The sequence below is a fragment of the Eleutherodactylus coqui genome, chromosome 4, assembly GCF_035609145.1.
Source record: "Eleutherodactylus coqui strain aEleCoq1 chromosome 4, aEleCoq1.hap1, whole genome shotgun sequence".
In the NCBI taxonomy this organism is placed as follows: domain Eukaryota; kingdom Metazoa; phylum Chordata; class Amphibia; order Anura; family Eleutherodactylidae; genus Eleutherodactylus; species Eleutherodactylus coqui.
In genome coordinates this window covers 74,649,653-74,665,205 of record NC_089840.1, presented here as the reverse complement: position 1 = coordinate 74,665,205, position 15,553 = coordinate 74,649,653, and the positions used below count along the sequence as shown (strand labels likewise).

At 43.3% G+C, this 15,553-nt stretch overlaps 1 protein-coding gene across 1 annotated transcript in view; it reads left to right on the top strand.

Annotated features, from left to right (window-relative positions):
- Positions 1-15,553, top strand: part of SLC43A2 (solute carrier family 43 member 2) — a 73,008-nt gene that overhangs the window by 38,303 nt on the left and 19,152 nt on the right. The window contains exon 6 of the mRNA XM_066599669.1: positions 14,939-15,031. Within this exon, the coding sequence (XP_066455766.1) occupies positions 14,939-15,031 (93 nt within the window). The remainder of the gene's footprint in view (positions 1-14,938; positions 15,032-15,553) is intronic.

Genomic DNA, 15,553 nt, shown 5'->3' with positions numbered 1-15,553 from the left:
CTGAGCAAATTCTGTCAATCAGAATAAACTGATGGGTTGTTTTTTAGCTCCTTCCTTAGCCTGCTGTCTTTTCAGATCAGGAGAACAGAGCAGAAAAAACTACTGTTACAGAGGGCTGTATGACAGTGTGGAGGAGATCAGGAGCTCTTATCAACAGAGATAGGATGTGCAGTATTGAGTGGGAATGGCTATTCTACACAGCCTCTGAATAAGGAGAGGAAGGGGGAGCTAAGCTTGTGCAGGTCCATGAAATGAGACCATCTGATCAGTTATGAGAATGCCCCTAAACTTGAATGTAAGAGAGACTGCAAACCAATTATGAGGCTTTCTAAATGCATGAGAAGGAAAACTCAATGCAAAAAAAAATCTTACTATGGCCCTGCAGAAAAATATGATGCGCTTATCTATGTGTGTATTAATTTTCATGCATAAAGGTTGCCATAGTTTTTAAGTAAGAGCTGTTGTAGGTTTTGCAACCCTCAATTTATTTCAGCGAAGAAAATAGCCACTCACCTCATTTCCAAAGGTGGGCTGGTTTATTTTTGGGAATAGCTGATGTCCAAGCTGACTTTTTGGACATATCATCAAAGTCTTTTTTTAGAGAGTCAACCACTTTAATTTAGAAACTCACAGTGACACAACAGATGTCCGTTTTCATCCATACATATTTATGCAAATAAATGATGATTAAAAGCTGCTATCAGTTTAATGGGCCTACAGTATGTGCTGTGATGTAAGAGTGCGCTTGGGCTGCACAAATAGTAAGTATTGTTGGTCTGAGAGGCAATGGGTCAAACGCACTGCTGTAAATGTGTCTTCTGTGTCATTGCCCTAATGAGCAAATGGGTTTGCTCATGTGTATGATCCTTGTTTGCTTTCCATTGCCCAGTCTCTTCTTTATATAAATGTGTGTTTATGTAACACTTAGCACTAATCCCTTTGGGGCACCAAGTCCAAATTGTTTTGTTACTTTATGGCTTATGATTTTCTTTCTGTGTTGTATCAGCACATTGCCATAAATGATTCCAATTAACTTCAATAAATACCATTCGTCAGAGACTGCAGCATAAATGGGCCGAGGGCTTCTCTGTACAGTGTAAATTATTAGCAATATGCCTATTAAAGGCTTGTCTCATCAAAGAAATTGGTGGTAGATTACTAAAATATTCCACTAACCTCTAAACATTGGGATTTCGACCATTAGACGCCACTAATCACTTAAAAAATGGGACAGTGGCGCTAATAAAACAGTGTGCCACTTCGTCTCCTGTGGTTCCTACTTACTTTCTTTTTCCATCAGGCCACATGGATGGCTGAATGGCTGTTCATGAAGATGCTTAGAAAAAGGCAAACTTTGGTGTAGGAGATCACAGGAGTCAAACCTTCACCATGTGGACATATCCTAAAGAAATGACCCCACTGTCTCTAATGAGACAACCCCCTTAGGCCATGGGTGAGTTTCACCCGTACAAAATGGGTGCAGAAACATTGCACATCATGGAATTCATGAATGGGCATTTAAAGGGAACCTGTCATCAGTTTCATGCTGCTCTAACTATTGGTTACTCTGTAACACAGCAGGATTTCAGGGAAAACATAGTTTTCAGACAATTGGCAAATTTTGATGCGGATCTATAGGTGAAACGAGGATTTTGGTGCGGATTGTTACACAGATTTCACCCCCTCATTTGAAGAGGTAAAATCCACACTAAAAATCCATAGCATAAATTAAAAACCTAGAAATTTAAAATCTGCGCCACAGGTCAATTTATAATGAGGTTTTTTTTTTTAAAGATTTGTTTCATCCAAACTAGAGATGAGCGAGCATGCTCGTTTAGAGCAATTACTGTTTTCGAGTAACTGCCTACTTGGGAGAAAGGATTCGGGGGGCACTGGGGGTTGCGGTGGGGAGCGGGTGGGAGAGAGAGAGCTCCCCCTTGTTCCCCCCTGCTACCCTCCGCTCCACCCCAGCGCCCCCGGATCTTTTCGCCCGAGTAGGCAGTTACTAGAAAAAAGCGATGCTCGTTCAAGTAGTTGCTCTAAACAAGCGTGCTCGCTCATCTCTAATCCAAGCCATCAATAGCATAGTAGTATGAGGCCTCCTGCACATGAGTGGATTTCCATTGCGAAGTCCGGAGTGGGATACCTCCGGATTTCGCTGAAAATCCAGCCCACAGCATGCTATGGAAAAACGCGATTTCCTGCCGACGAGTGAAAATCGATTGTGATTTTCTGCTTGCGGGATACGCATGGTCGGCTTCCATTAAAGTCAATGGAAGCCGTCTGTGCCGCGGCCATTCTGCAATCATCATTGTGAAATGGCCGCAGGACAAAGGTTGTCGGCCGTCTTTTTTTAAACTGTACCTCCCATCTGTACATTCTTTCCGTACATTTAATTGGGGTCCAGAGCTTTGTTTGTTTGCTTCCCAGCTCCCATCATCCGTTCCCATGGGCGCGGATGTAAACAGTGGCTTGCAGTTGATCTTTTCTGCCGTCAATCCCTACGATCTGTACTGTGTCTAGTTTTGCTATTGACCTCAATAGGAGCACATGTATGCCTCAGGGAAAACATGGGATTGGCGCTCCATAGGAATAATAAGCCTTTATTTCTGTATAAACCCCTTACACTTTCTGTTTATCTACATAAATGAAGTAGGATGTAGGGGAGCCGGAGCGTGTCAGGGCCGAGGAGCACAATGGTTGCTAAGCTATGTACTGTGGGAGACACAGGAACAGGGGAGGAAAGGGTCTATTTTTATATGGCTCATATTTAGTTACAGTATATATAGAGAGAAGGTCTATATGCGAGTTATATATAAATCAACTGCAGTATAATGAAAAGATATTAAGAAATTCTGGTTTGTTCCTAGTCCCCCCCTCCTCCCCGCACAATAATGCATATCAGTCCTGTTTGTTTCTCTGTTTCTGTTTACCCAAGGAGGGAAATACCATGAATTATTCACATAGTACATGATCACATGATCCCTACATCCATTACTCAATGCACGTGCATAAGCATATACTTCCTCAGATATGCAGTATATACTCATAAGGCTATGGATGAGTATTCATCATGGACAAGAAACTAAAGGCCAGATATATTGGAAGGCGCATGCAACCAGCAGGGACATAGCGATCGTATATCATTCGCTAGTCATGCATTTACACTGAACAATAATTGGGTAGTCTCGATCATTCATTGAAACATAAGCACTCCTCTAGTCAGCTCTTCTGCCATGGCTTTCTGTTCGGTGAATCGTACAGCGCCTGTTTATACCAAACCATGAAGCGACAGATGGAAAATTATTTTCAGGTCCATATAATAGTCTAACGATTTATTGCTCATCATTCGTTTACTGCATGCATTGGCACTTAACAATTGCCTACTCTATTATTACAATAATGTCAAAAGGCCATTGCCAACTAAACGTGGTGACAGCAGCAATAAGCTGTACTGGACAGGCCATGAGATGAATGTCGCAGTGATATCAATGGTCTAAAGGCTAGTTTAGACACAACGATTATCGCTCAATTATCTTTTGAGCGATTTTTGAGTGATAATCGTTGTGTGCTTTCTACAGCGCAAGGTGATCGCTCAAATGTTGAGCGATCACCTTGCGCTCCGAGCGGAGGATGCAGAAGCCAAGCGGGGCCGCTTGTCTTCTGCATCCAGCTGTTCTCTGCTCAGAGCGCCCGGCTGTTATACCGCCAAGTGCTCCGAGCGGAGGATTTAGAAGACAAGCAGGGTGTCCCCGCTTGTCTTCTGCATCCAGCTGTTCTCTGCTCGGAGCGCCCGGCTGTTATACAGCCGAGCGCTCCGAGCGGGGTATGGAGAACACAGCTGGACCTCTCTGTTCTTCATACCCCATCTGTCGTCAGGGCGCGGGATACAGCTGAAACAATAGTATCAATTGTAACCCACTGTGAATCCCTGATAACTGATCGCTTATCTTTCAGCATGCTGAAAGATCAGCGATCAGTGACGGCTTAACGAAAACGGCACGATGTCAGTGCAGTCAGACACAACGATTATCTCTCAAAAGATGGCTTTGAGCGATTTTTGAGCGAAAATCATTGTGTTTAAAAGGGCCTTTAGAAACTGGAGAAATATATCACTTCTGTGTTTATGTACAGTTAGATACAGTTTATCTTTGACATGTTAAAATATAGTCTGTTTAGACTGTAAAGTTGTACCTAGTTATTGGGATCTAGTGCCTACCGGTAGATACAGACTAGTAGTTGTGAAATAGTACTAAGAGCCTGGTATATGCCATAAGGCTGGGTTACACCGAACGTATCGATCAAAAAAAATTTTGAACAGATCATTCAGTGTAAATGCAGCCAACGATCGAACAATGACTGATAATTCATTCGCTTATCGTTGATTTCATGCAAGCATGAAACTCATCGTTGGCTCGTATGCTAATCATATGGTTTAAATACAGATCGCTCAGTCACTCTCACTCATACATTGAATGTGAATGATTGAGGGAACGATTGATCTGCGAATGTTAAATTGTTCTTTTTAAAAGCACAATTAGGTCGGGCGATAACATCGTGTGATTGTCGCGCAATGCAAGAGTAAGTGAAAACACTAAATTAGGAAATCAATGGTTTCATTCCCATTTGCGATGTTTTCACCCATGCGCTGTGAAGTGAAATAAAAAACGCAGCATGTCCTAACTTTCTGTGTTTCGCTTTTTTAAAATCTCCCATGTTTCCCTACGGAGCCTCCTTTTTATCGCCTCGCAACGCACAAACTTGTGATTTTCGCGCGATGCGTTTTTAACATTAGACACTCCTATTGTCTTTCTCCCGACATAACATTGCAAGCGCCAGCATTGTTTTGGCAAGAAAAAGCATTGCTGACACTCAGACATCTCATGAACAAAATTGCGATTTTGCAGCGATATCGCGATCGCCTGTGTAAGATTACTCTAAGCTTGGGTTCACACGGGGCGTATTCCTGTCGGAAATCTCGCCGTTTGGCCACAGCAAAAACCACGAGATCTCCGCCGGGAGAACCGCCGCGGAAAAAGCCGCGGCGGCTTTAAAGCGGCCCGGCCGCTCGCTCTTTCACTGCGGCCGGCGCTCCCATAGAGGAGAGCGCGGCCGCAGCGGAATGAAAAAAAGAATGGACATGCTGCATATTCTGAATATTCAGCCGCGGTTCCAGACGGACTTACCGCAGCGGATTGGCCGTCCCGTGTGGACGAGATTTCTGAGAAAACTCGTCCACATGGCTGGCTAATCCCGAGATTAGCGGCCGTGGGCGGAGTTGCCGCGGTGAAATTCCGCGCGGCAAATCCACCCGGTGTGAACCCAGCCTTACAGTATATTATCTTGACATAGAAATGTTCATTACCATATCTCATTTTCAGACCTCACAGCAGTAATTGACGGTTACATTGACTGTTTCAGTTGAAAGAAGAGAACGTGATAAGTGACTCAGGGTCACTCCCATAGCGCTGACCTCTGCCGATAAGTAGGGTCTCTCCAGGCATTCAATCTATAGGCAGGCAGCACCGAAAAGCATTATCTTAATCATAACTTCCTGCAACTTTTTTTTTTTGTGGAGGAGAGCTAATTCGCACCCCATGGAAGGTGGTTATACTTGGACAGATATGCTGCCCATTAATGTGTGCCAACTGACACTATACCATGTCAAGCTCATTAAGGTGGTTTTACACGAACAGAGCATTACTAGTATAGGGACGAATCATCGTTACTATAACCTTTAACCCCATATAGATTGCATTAGTCAGTTATCACATCTCTCTGTTTACACGGTAAGATATGCTGCTGATGAGCAAGTATTCTCTACATAAACTATAGGGCACATTTACAATTTTTTTAATGCTAGTTTCGGATAATAGACTCACCAGAAGTGGCCTAGTTGGCTTCACTTCCATTGAAATCAATGGGAGCTGAAGTGGCTATTACACTTCTGGCACTTCCACCTCTGACACCGGGTTGGCCAATGGAAATGAAGTCAGCTAGGCAACTTCTGGTGCCGTCTACTATGATGCATGGCCAGCCCGTTGCAATGACAGCAAGCAGGGTGATCACGTCATCGCCGGGGATCCCATACGGTGAGTCCCTAGCGATTAAACTCTTCATAACCTATCCTGAGCATGGGTCATCAATAGTTTTTGCATGGAAAACCCCTTTAAGCCTCCATATCATGCACCACGTGGATCTCTTCCATGAGAACCAGTACCCAAGAACTAACATTTTACCTGAAATTTTAGGTAACGGAACAAACATAAGTGTTCGCTATCTATGTTGTAGTTATACCTTACAGTACAGGAAACCCGCTACAGGTCATGTGTTAGTCATAGTATGTTCTGGTTATATGCTGTCTGAACCCGCCACTTTAACTGCATTATTACTGCCTGGTTCAGACAGTTGTAGGCATATAAGTAGAAAAACCAAGCTAAAATGCAAGTAAAAAAAGAGATTTTAGCAAATCTGAAATGCTATGGATTCATTAATCGTGACTTCCAACACAGGAATCCTAATCTATAGATGGAGAACCATAATGTACAGTGTTCATATCACTACATCTAGTATTCAAACCCGGGTCAACAAGCTTTACTTACAGTCTGCTGGGTAATGGCTACTGAAAGTAGATTTACATGGGTGAGTGCGGTATCACTCCGAGAACCTGTGATTCCTTTGCGATTGTGATGCTTTACCAAGAAAAACGCATCATATTGCTGCAACCTGCAATTTTCACACACAAGAAAATTCCATGTTGTTTTAATAGTAAAATCTCATTCGCATGCAGGGCCGTTGAAAATAATGGGCAATATGACCCATAAAAGGGACATGCTGCAATTGTTTTCTCTTGCAGCATCTTTGAACCCATTGAAAATAATGGGTTCTATTCCCATGGGAGTTCTCTGTGTTCACAACGCACACAACTCATACGTAAAAATTGCTTGTTCAAATGCACATTAAGTCACCGAAGTTGAAACCTGTCTATGTATTTTGAAGTGTTGCATGGCAGCACGATTGGTGACGCTTAGACAAGACCTTTCTAGATAGCCCTTGGGTAGCCCCAAAGATAAGTTACTATCAACTAAGAAGGGAAGGGACTTGTTATTTGTATATCGACAACTTATTCCACAGCACTTTCAGGTAATTTTGTTTATTACCCCCCAGCAAGCTGGGTACTCATTTTACCAACCTTGGAAGGATGGAAGGCCAGGAGCCAACCTTGAGCTGGCTACCTGAACCAACCTTCAAGTCGCGAAGGAGAGCTTAGGACTGCATTCTGCTGCCTTAACACTCTGCACCACATGAGGCCTAAGAAGCCATTGTGGAAAACCACAACACAGGTGTAATGCTACTCGGGGCAAAATTTTTCTGTGGCAACTCCACAGCAAAATTGTAGAGGATACTGTTTTCAATTACGGAGTCACCAGCTACCATAGGGTATCTTACAAGTGATGGTTCCTGGTAAAAGGTATGCAAATTAGCTCTCCTCCAGAAAGAAAAAGACTGTCAGATGTCACCTATAGGTAGCTACCCTGTAAGTCCGTGTCCAACCCATTAAACAGTCTTGAAACATGATTTGGGACATTAGCCAAATTAAAGTTTCCTTCAAAAGACTTTTCCTTTTGAAGGAGGCGCTCTTTTTTTGGCACCTTTTCTAATTCCAGTGTGATGACGAAGTTCTGTCTTACCGGCCTAGTTACCTTATGTGCAAATATACTAGGTGTGCCTTGATCTCTATGTTGTTGACTTAGCAAGGGCGTTGCCATTCACTTTTTAATGCCTAGTACAGTAGCCAAATAGCGTAGGCACACTACACTATTACCGAAGATTACTAGTAAGATATGCATTATTGTTGCTACCTCTGTAGTTGTCATATAACATAGAAGGCTTGAAGGAACTGTTAAGAAGGCAGCGGGGAGCAGGCGATCCAGCGATGTTCTCTGCCTGTCCAGACGCTCTGCATGAGCGCTGATGACCTTAGCGCTGACAATAACGCTCATGTAGTCATTAAGACGACTCTTGTCCCGTCTAAATGGGACATTGGTGAATTCTGAACTGAGCAGAGAGTTGGACCAGGCAACCCTGGAGGCCCCTTCCAACTCTACAAATCTATGATTCTATGCATAAGTTCTGCTACATGAGGATCTTGTGGATAGACACTCATTTTGATCAATTTAAATCGACCCTCCAATTTCGGGATACAATTCTGTCATGGTATGGGATAGGGGAGTAGGTATATCACCTGCAGTTGTTCTTCCCTGCCCTCCCTCCAATCTGCCAGGTCCAGGTCCCATTTTCAGCTGTCCTAGTTGGCCAAAGCAGTCTTCAGACTATCTAATCCCCATAGTGTTAGTCTACTAGAGCACTATATCTGCTCTCTGATTGGCCAGAGCTACTCATATGATCAGGCCTGGCCAATCCAAAAATTGCTGCAACCATCTAGGACAACCGAAAACGGGGTCCGGAACTGGTGGATTGGAAGAGCAGCAAAGAAGAACAACTGCAAGTAGTACACGCCCAGTCCCAGTACAGAATTGTTCTCCTAAATTAGAGAGTCGCTTTAATTTAAAGTTAGAAAGGTCGCAGAAAGTATCATCTTATGTGGCAACGACTCTAATTTCTACTCTACAAAAGCAATGGCTTTTCCACAGGCCGTATTATGAAGGCTGCAATCATTGTTAAGAGCTGAATGTGGTCCAACTTGTATGGATCATTGTTGTGGGGAGCGGGTACTGTTTTACTGCCTTTTGGTGGTGGGGAGGAGGGACGGACTTGATGTTCTCAGTTTTAGGAGGTCAGACAGAATGTGCTTTTTTATTATTACAAAGGAGATTTAGGAATGACTCAGGGAATGTGCCCATTTAGAGGGGGATTTGTTACCAGAGACAGGTCAGGGTGAGCTGATAAGTGTCTCCCTGTCAAAAGGGAAAGGAACGAATAACACAGCACAAGGCCAATAACTTCAGGCTGTTTTTAGAAAGAAGATTGTGAAGAGAGCACAGGAGACTGGCAGTCCTTTCCTCTAACTGTGAGCACAAACCCAAACCTGGAATGAACTATCCTAGAACTGAACTTCCTTAGATAGCAGATCAATGACTGGCACACAGAACACTATCCTGCTTTGTCAGCCGCCTTCACCTGTGTTCTCCACACGGCATAGGTGGTGAATGAGCTGACCAGATAAGCTCTAAGGTGAGACTATAGTTCCAAGGTATAGAACCTGCTGCCAAGCAGGGAGGGTCGTAAAGTATGATATTATATACTGTCTTGGGTACACACATCACATTCACCCACAAACTGATGAAAGACAAAGAAGGGGTATAGCTATAGTGGAGTGCAGAGATAGCAGTCGCTCGTGGGACCTGGAGCCTTGGGGAGCCCAAAGGTTTTTTTATTACATAGGAAGGCATTGGTATTATAAATGGCACATGGTGGAGGGCTCTGTTACAGATTCTAGTTACGCCTCTGTGGCAAAGGGCAATGCACATCCGGCAAGCAAAAGGAACTGATGTGCCAGTATCTCAATGATCACATGTAAAGCCCTTCCCATGGAGAAGATGGCTATAGGCAACCTCAACTGTGCTCTGGTCCTACAGCAACTGTAGAGTCTGAATGTGGGAGAGATAGACAGACAGACAGATATGAGGTAGGCCTCTTTCACATGGGCGTTGCAATTAGCATGAAATTGCATGAATGAGACCAAGTCGTGGCTGCATTTCACCCTTTTCTCACCCATTCAGATGGCGGGGCTGAGGCGTATATACAACGCAGTCCGGAATACTGTCAGCTTGGGGGAGAGAGTTAAACTCCCTCCCCTTTCCCTCACCTTCTCCACCCCTTGCCGGCAAGGGGGTGGGTGGGAGCTTAGCAAGGCTAGTCATGCAAAACTCTCTCCCCCTCCCTCTCTAGCCTATAGTTGCTGCCGGCAAGGGGGGGGGGGGGGCGAGAGGGGCTAAACTACCACTCCTTTCCCTTTTCTGACGGCTCTGATAGGAGTCTATGGGAACGGCCGGCATATTCCTATATTCGACAAGTCCTATCTTTTCCAGTCGTGCATAAAAAATACTGTATGTGTTGATTTTACGTGCCGGAAAATTGCCCATCTTAACAAATGCATTGGAATCCAATGCTACAGATGGTCGCAATTTTCGGCCGGCGTTTTATCGCGGATAAACACTTGTCTGAAAGAGGCCGTTGATAGATAGATAGATAGATAGATAGATAGATAGATAGATATGAGATAGATAGATAGATATGAGAGAGATAGATAGATATGAGATAGTTAGATATGAAATAGATAGTTAGATAAATAGATGTAGGATAGACAGATAGATATGAAATAGATAGTTAGATATGAAATAGTTAGATAGATATGAGACAGATAGATAGATGTAGGATAGATAGATAGATAGATAGATAGATAGATATGAAATAGATAGTTAGATATGAAATAGTTAGATAGATATGAGACTGATAGATAGATGTAGGATAGATAGATAGATAGATAGATAGATAGATAGATATGAGATAGATAGATATGAGATAGATAGATGTAGGATAGATAGATAGATATGAGATAGATAGATAGATAGATATGAGAGAGATAGATAGATATGAGATAGTTAGATATGAAATAGATAGTTAGATAGATATGAGACAGATAGATAGATGTAGGATAGATAGTTAGATATGTGATAGATAGATATGAGACAGATAGATAGATGTAGGATAGATATGAGATAGATAGATGTAGGATAGATAGATAGATATGAAATAGATAGATAGATATGAGATAGATAGATAGATAAATAGATATGAGATAGATAGATAGATATGAAATAGATAGTTAGATATGAGATAGATAGATAGATAGATAGATAGATAGATAGATAGATAGATAGATAGATAGATAGATAGATAGATAGATAGATAGATAGATAGATACCATACATAACGAGAGATAGATAGATAGACTGTGTAGGTTCCATTTCTGGTTTTGGCTTACCAATACTGACTGGAATACTGCCATGTGAAAGTGGCCTTAAACTGAGGCTGTCCCTGAAAGAGATGATTAAAGATTTCCCAGTCATAGTCTAATACCATAGTAATCCTGCTGCCAGTCTGTCAGTGTAGGTGGCATCACAATAGACTCACTATGGCATTCCAGTACACACGTCAGGTTACTGTAACACACAACGGGTTTGTTTGTGGAAGAAAAAAAAAGTTTATTGAGAAAAAGAAGCAAGGTTAGGCCGGCGTTACACAGGCGTATGCGTATTTGCATGCGCACGAGCACAGTATTTTTGCAGAAACAACAGTTTTTTTGAGTGTGGATCTGTGTATTTTACTGTAGTTTTTCCACGCAAGGCTTGTATATTTGTGCACTATTAAGTCTAATGAGTTCCAGATGTGTCCTTTTTCCTGCACAATTAACAAATCCCCATTGACTTAAAAAGGGACTTTCGGAACGCAAATGCGCAAAAAAATAGAGCATGCTGTGGGGTTTTTTTTGCATGACTGAAGTGCGCAGGAAAAATGTGCACATGACCCCATTAAAATCAATGAGTTCTATTCTCTGCATATTGTGCACGCAAATTTAGTGTGCGCAAATTCGCCTTTGTGATGTTGGCCCTGAGACTGCAAATCCAAAACAAGCTGAAATAAATGTGTGCAGGTGTACATTCACATGGCTTGTTGTGGAAACCAAAAGGGTGTAACAGCATTCTCGCAGTGCCAAGAGATTTGCCAACATTGACTATATGAATTTTGAGTTTGACATTCATAAATTCAATGTTGACATATTTCTTGGCACTGTAGCACGCCGTTACACCCAATTTTTTGCACCAAATGCTGGAATGGATTCAAAAGGAATGGGAAATCTAAAAGAAAGACTTCTCCTTCCCGCCGGATCTACTTCTGGCTTTGGCTCAAAAAGCTACATACAAAGCTCCAGTGCTTCCCCAATAAACGCTGCGTGTGAAACAACCTCCTACACACCAGCAATAAACGCTGCAAAATTTCTGCGGGCGGAATTGCTGCAAAAATTTCGCAGTGTTTACATTGCGTGTGGAGAAGATTTCGGAAACCACCTACACATGGTGCGGAAATTTTTCGCAAAACTTTTTTCAGAAACGCTGTGGAATCGAAATCCGCAACACGTCTATTTATGCTGCGGATTTATGTTGCGGAATTCAACCCTCGAAATAAAACCCTTGGTATCCAATGCATTAGTTCAGATGGGCGTATTTCCGTGACGTAAAAGCGCCCGGCCGGCCAAAATAGTGCATACGGAGCACATTACTGCCAGGCGCTTTTATGGCAGCCAAGAAGGATAGTTCAGGAACTATCTACTGGCCGAAATACAGTGGCGGCTCCCATAGACTCCTATAGGAGCCTATGGTAGCTGCCCAGAGAAGAGAGGTGTGAGAGACTTTAGCAGCAGGACTGCTAAACTCCCATCCCCTTCGCTCCTCCTCTTCGCCCCTTGCCAGCTGTTTGCAATGGGAGGAAGCGGGACTGGGTGGGAGCTAGTTGCTAAGCTGCTACCCGCTTCTGTTGCTGGCAGCCAACAAGGGGCAGAAAGGGAGATGCAGTTTAGCAGAGCTATCTTCCCCTGTCCGACGGCATTGCGGGCTCAGTGTATATGCGCCGGACCCGGGCCGTCTGAACGGGCACACAAACGGCAAATTTGTGCGCCCGTTCACACGATTTTTAGTCACACTGTGGACGTGACACGGCCGACCAAAAAACGCTAATGGAGCCCTGAGGTTGTAAACATTATGCTATAGTTTATATTACCCACCTGTGGATACTATTCTACCGCCACACTGCTGCTCCTCCCTTGATCCATGTTTGACAAGAGCAGGTGCAGTTTGTTAGGTCAGTGAGTCGCTCACAGCTGTCTATATACACTGACAATGGAGGAATTCCTCTAGAGCTTTATGTAAAGCAGGTGAAACAGAACTAGATCCGGGGATTAGGGATGGGAAGAGCAAATTACAAACTCCCTTCAGTTTATGTAGCGTCTCACCCAGCCTTTGCCTATGGGGCAGGTAAGCATTGCAGGTGTCTGGGCACAGAGGCTCCCGCATGCACACAATGGAGCAAATACCAATTACGTAGTGAATGCTTTTGGCTTGCTTTGACCATCCAGTCTAGAATATTCAGTATAGTGGGGTATATATACAAGAACATAACAACTGTACGTGTGGAGCTTATATAAGATCACTGCAGTACATTATTGATTGTGCTCGGAATGTACAGAGTGCAGCCCCACTTCACATCCATAGAGTCAAGAAGGTGTAAGCCAAAGAATCTCTCAAAAACTCTTCACTACATAGAGTAAAGGTTAATACCAAGTTCGTATTTGCGACCTGTCAGTGGGGTCTAGTAATTATAGGGTTTCTAGATCCCATTAATCTTCCATATTAATAAGTACCCTAGCTGCAGGACATGGATGTCTCATGAGGCATTTGCTTCACATGTCAAACAGGTTTGATCTCGAAAGTCTAACAGCCATGTAACTTGTTTGAACTGGACCAGAAATTGCTGCATATACATAGTGAGTGAGTTCACTCTCGAATAGGGAACAAAAATAGGGAACATGAGCCTGGTCTGGGTGAACACCCCACCTTTTTGATCATAGCTTTAACCTATAAATATGCCCTAAGTCCTTACGGTGGCAGCAGGGGCATATAGCTAAAGGCTCATGGGTCCAGGTGCAAAAGTTTATCTTGGGGCCCCCAACTTCTCTTAACACAGAGGTGTAACTTGAAGCTTCTGGGCCCCAATGCAAAACCTGTAACAGGACCCCCAACTATAGTGCTTTATTCATAGCACTGGGCTCCCTATATGGAGAAAAGAGGCCTTGTGGGCCCCCTAAGGCTCCTGGGCCCGGGTGCAACCGCCAGTGGGTGGCAGTACCTCTTGAAAGAAGAACCTGTTAGACAGAAGTCACATCTCATATATACGGTATTTTGTAGTTTAAATGGAAGTTAGTGTAAACTTTTTAGGGTAGCCATGAATATGTATAGATGTGTATACTACTACATTAACTACCATTGGCTCCCTTTAATGATGAAAGCAGAAAAAATGACAAATGACTACAAATTATGGTTGTGTTTGGGTGCCTTCACACGGGCAGAAGTTACCGCGTTACCTACCACAACTTGCTGAAAATTTTGCACCAAAATCCGCATGTAGATCTGCAGGTTTTGTTGCAGATTTAAGTGACTGATACATTGGAGTGCGGCGGTGCCTAATGCAGAGACATCCGGCCTTGTGAAAGCGCCCTTAGCGTATCTTCACGTATAGCGTAAATGCTGTGGAATTTCTGCAATGGATTTTGCAGTGGAAATTCTGTAGCATTCACAGTGGCGAAGATTACAAGGGTTAAAATCTGCAGCCTTTCTGCAAGTAAATCTGCAGCCAATTCTGCATCATCTAGGCGCGGACTTGGCCACTGCATATTTACTGCATAATTGCTGCGGGTCTTCGATTGCAGAATGGCCACAGTGATTACGCCGTACTGTGCATTATTAATGTTGTATCACTGGACGGCTTACTCTTTGTATCAAGACACAAATCCTGCCGAAAGCAAGTCCGAAAAAAGTCTTGCTGCATTGTCAGGAAATAGCAGCGGTGCATATTATTAGACCATTATTGGATCTTGCTGTGCAGAACACGGCAGAACAATACCCACATGATAAACTTCTGTCATGGAGACTGTACCGTATACTCATTCGTCTGTCAAAAAGAAGCAGATAATATCTTTTCATTTCCTTTTTGGCTCAAAACCTGTTTTCAGGGCAGCTAAAATGTAATAATTTTATATTATGACTTTGTGAAGCCATTGTGCCCCGCTGCGTCTTGTGAGTTTATGAAAGTGCTCCTTCCTACAGATGGACGCTTTAACTGTCTAGCTTTCTTTTTACAGCTGCCCAATATGTTTGGTGACCTGCGCTCAACTTTTATTGCACTGATGATCGGCTCTTATGCTTCCTCTGCAGTTACCTTCCCCTTCATCAAGGTGAGTCCTTGGCGTGTGCTTACAGGTTTTGGATCAGATTGGAAAATCCGCAGTGCCAAAATGTGCACCAAAATAGTGCGGAATTTGCTGTGGATTTTGATGCTGATTCGCTGCATTTTTGACCCCCTCATATGAAGAGGCGAAATTCTTCAGATTTAAAATCTGACATGCAGATCAATACACGCTGAGGAAGTTTTCTGCAGCATCTGGATGAGATTTCCTTAAATTCCATTGACATTGCTTGTACCGTAAAATAATGTGGATTTTCCACGGTCAATACTGCTGCGGAAAATCTGCAGCATGTCTACAACATGTTAGGATACCTAAGGCTGGGTTCACACAGGTTGGAATCCCGACAGAAATCTCGCGGTTTTGCCGCAACGAAAAACCGCAAAATTTTCCCTGGGAGAGCGCAGCTTCCAAACCTGCAGGTTTTGAAATGGCTTAGCCGCATGCTTTTCCGTTGTGTCTGGCGCTCCCATATAGAGGAGCCATGTCCGCAACGGAAAAAACAAAAAATAG